The sequence below is a fragment of the Dama dama genome, chromosome 22 (assembly GCF_033118175.1).
Source record: "Dama dama isolate Ldn47 chromosome 22, ASM3311817v1, whole genome shotgun sequence".
NCBI lineage: Eukaryota > Metazoa > Chordata > Mammalia > Artiodactyla > Cervidae > Dama > Dama dama.
Genome location: NC_083702.1, coordinates 13,119,496 through 13,123,441, shown reverse-complemented (window position 1 = coordinate 13,123,441; position 3,946 = coordinate 13,119,496). Strand labels below are relative to the sequence as shown.

General features: G+C 46.9%; 1 protein-coding gene across 1 annotated transcript; it reads left to right on the top strand.

Annotated features, from left to right (window-relative positions):
- The first annotated feature begins 815 nt into the window (after window positions 1-815).
- On the top strand, window positions 816-1,422 carry LOC133043231 (vacuolar protein sorting-associated protein 29-like). The gene has a single exon (XM_061124059.1). It carries the CDS (start codon window positions 839-841, stop codon window positions 1,376-1,378), a length of 540 nt encoding a protein of 179 aa, XP_060980042.1. The 5' UTR covers window positions 816-838; the 3' UTR covers window positions 1,379-1,422.
- Window positions 1,423-3,946: the final 2,524 nt, after the last annotated feature.

Genomic DNA, 3,946 nt, shown 5'->3' with positions numbered 1-3,946 from the left:
GAGGCCCCAGGTTCGATCCCTGGTCAGGGAACTAGATCCTGCATGCTGCAGCTAAGACCCAGTGCAGCTAAATAAATAAATAAAATAAGATTTTTAAAAAAGATAACGTGTATGCTGTTTTAAGCTTTTTAGTTTGTGGTTAAATTATTACACAGTGATAACTAGTACAGATTTCAGTAACGGAAATGGGGCACTGCTCTAACAAATCCATAAAAATGTGGGGTGCAGAGGGCAGAGGCTGGAAGAGTCCTGAGGAGCCTGACAGAGAGCGCCTTGGATCCTCAAAGAGCCTGTTGGAACTACAGGCTTCCAGCACTTGCCAGACAGGCCTCAACAGAAGTGAAGGGTTTACTATGAGCAGCTGGAAGAAGGAGACCCTTGTTGAACAGCGGCAAAGAGCTTAGAAAAACTGTCTCCTAGCAGGTACGCAGAAAACAGAAAGGGTAAGTGATACACTGGTTAACAGAGTGGAGGTGAACGAGGGCTGCAGGTTGCTTCCTGTTTTTTCCTACTAAAATATGAGACGAGAGAGATTAATGGAGGAGAAGCTGTTTGGTTTTTTAAAAAACTTATTTATGTATATTTTTTGGCCATGCCACACAGCTTATGGGATCTTAGTTCCCCAACTAGGAATTGAACCCAAGCCCTCAGCAGTAAGAGCGTGAAGCCTTAACCGCTGGACCACCAGGGGATTCCCAAGCAGAAGCTGGTTTAAAAAGCCATGGAAAGAGAAGGAGCACTTGAGGATTTTGAGAATTTTCAGCCTCCCCACATGGCACAAGATGCGAATATTAAGAAACGACCTCCAGGTGGTGACTGAGTGGAGCCCAGTGACAGGATGGCTGGGCACAGATTGGTGTTGGTATTAGGAGACTTGCACATCCCACATCGGTGCAACAGTTTGCCAGCTAAGTTCAAAAAACTGTTGGTGCCAGGGAAGATTCAGCACGTTCTCTGCTCTGGAAACCTTTGCACCAAAGAGAGTTATGACTGTCTCAAGACTCTGGCTGGTGATGTCCATATTGTGAGAGGAGACTTCGATGAGAATCTGAATTATCCAGAGCAGAAAGTTGTGACTGTTGGGCAGTTCAAAATTGGTTTGATCCATGGACATCAAGTTATTTTATGGGGAGATATGGCCAGCCTAGCCCTACTGCAGAGGCAGTTTGATGTGGACATTCTTATTTCAGGACATACACATAAATTTGAAGCATTTGAGCATGAAAATAAATTCTACGTTAATCCAGGTTCTGCCACTGGAACATATAATGCCTTGGAAACAAACCTTATTCCTTCATTTGTGCTGATGGATATCCAGGCTTCTACAGTCGTCACTTATGTGTATCAGCTAATTGGAGATGATGTGAGAGTAGAATGAATCGAATACAAAAAATCTTAAAGCCAGGCCTGTCCTGTTGATTTTTCTGCTGGGCTTTTTTTTTCATTCCCCTGTTCAACTCAAGTAATTAAACATTTAAGAGCCACAAAATTGTATCACTTTTATAATATTTTGCAGTAAAATATATTGTCTTCTGTTAATACAATGTTGGAGCTTCTTGTAAATTATAAGATTATATTTAGTTTAAGTATATGATTTCTATGAAAAAATGTTCACCACATAGTAAATGGTCACACGTTAAGAAAAATTTATCCTTGTAAATATCTTCGTAGTTGATATTTGGAACTTTATTACCAGTAGTGCATGAAGAGGAAGAATCTAGACTTTCTTGTATACATTTTTCTCTTCTCCAGTAATAAACAGCTACCTTTCATTTATTAAAAAAAAAAAAAAAGAAAGAAAGAAATGACCTCCAGGAAGACGGAATAGAGAGGAGCTATCTAGAGGAAGAGCAGAAAGTGTACAATTTTCCCTTAAAACCTCACGAAGGACTTCCTTGGTGGTGTAGTGGATAAGACTCCACCTGCCAATATGGGGACACCAGCTCGATCCTTGGTCTAGGAAGATCCCACAGGCTGAAGAGCAACTAAGCCCATGCGCCCCAACTACTGAGCCAGCACTCTAGGGGTCGTGTGCCCCAACTACTGAGCCAGCACTCTAGGGGCCGTGCGCCCCAACTACTGAGCCAGCACTCTAGGGGCCATGCACCCCAACTACTGAGCCAGCACTCTAGGGGCCATGCGCCCCAACTACTGAGCCAGCACTCTAGGGGCCATGCACCCCAACTACTGAGCCAGCACTCTAGGGGCCATGTGCCCCAACTACTGAGCCAGCACTCTAGGGGCCATGTGCCCCAACTACTGAGCCAGCACTCTAGGGGCCATGCACCCCAACTACTGAGCCAGCACTCTAGGGGCCATGCACCCCAACTACTGAGCCAGCACTCTAGGGGCCATGCGCCCCAACTACTGAGCCAGCACTCTAGGGGCCATGCACCCCAACTACTGAGCCAGCACTCTAGGGGCCATGTGCCCCAACTACTGAGCCAGCACTCTAGGGGCCATGTGCCCCAACTACTGAGCCAGCACTCTAGGGGCCATGCACCCCAACTACTGAGCCGGCACTCTAGGGGTCGTGTGCCCCAACTACTGAAGCCAGCATGCCCCAGAGCAGGTGCTCCGCAACCAGAGAAGTCACCGCAATGAGAAGCCCACGCACTGCAAGGAAGAGCAGCTCCTGCCTCATTGCAACTAGAGAAAGCCAGCGCAGCAACAAGGACCCAGCACAGTCAAAAAGAAATACATAAAATAACTAAGGAAAAAAAACCTCATGGAGCTCAAAGCATCACAGCAGCATGGCATCACTTAACGGGCTGCTTTGGGAGACTGGGGGTGTGCCTCCCAGAACCAGAACCTCTTAGTCCAAACACAGGGCCTCAAGGCAGCCAGAGGGGGTCAGCCCTTGGTGACCTCAGCTGGGGCTGGAGGGAGGGAGTGCTCATCTCACAAAGATCTGGGGTGTGGCTTTCGACAGGTGGGGTGAACCCCTGTTGAAATCCAGGGAAGACACACACAGTATGTTTTATTTAAGTCTTTGTTGAGTTTGTTACAATATTGCTTCTGTTTTATGATTTGGTTTTTTGATCAAGAGGCATGTGGGACCTTGGCTCCCAGACCAGGGATGGAACTCACATCCCCTGCATTAGAAAGCAAAGTCCCAACCCCTGGACCACCAGGGAAGTCCCAGATGTACAGTCTTGACAAAAGCCTATTCAGCAAAAGCACTGCCTGACTGGACCGTCAGGGCAATGAGAATGCAAAATGGAAGGAGGCTGTAAGATCTCCCAAATTCTACTGGCAGGAAAAAGCTGAGAGAAAGGCTTAGCTGCCTTTCAGTGGAAAGATGACCCCAAGAGCAGAGTGTCGAGCCAAGAGATGTGGAATCGTTCTCAGGTCTTGAAATCTAGGCAGGGAACATGCAACATGGGCCCAGCGGATTCCAGAATCACCGTGGACCAGCAGTTCCCCTGTGCTTCCTCTGTTACCCCTTTTTGAGCTGTTGTGCGTGTGTGGGTGGGTAACAGGTATCTTTACTTTTACAGATCAGGTAAGAGGAACACCTCAAACCAGCTCACCGACACCTGCACCTCAAAGAAAATGAGTTAGGGGCCTTCTTCTTGCTTGGTGACCGGGCTCAGCATGGCCCAGGCCTGGTTGATGGCTCTGGGTTCAAGCCCCAGCTTTCCTCCCTAGTACTGTGTGGCCTTGGGGAAGGCACTCCACTTCTCTAAACCTCGTTTTTCTCATGGGCAAGATGTAAGGACACGTGTTAACCATTGGTGAAATTATCAGTCACCCACTCCACTGTTCTCTTTTCTTCTCACTCTATCCTTTCCACTCAGTGAATCTTATCTATACTCATGACTTCAGTTTTTAAATTTTTTTTTTAAGGTTTTAAGTTACAGGCAGTAAAATTCACACATTTCCACGTACAGTTCAGAGAGTCTTGACACGCATACAGCTGTGTAACCACCGCCACAATCATGGC

What these genes read in the sequence shown, in the direction of transcription:
- LOC133043231 (XM_061124059.1), top strand. Translation starts at nt 839, where the DNA reads ATGGCTGGGCACAGATTGGTGTTGGTATTAGGAGACTTGCACATCCCA.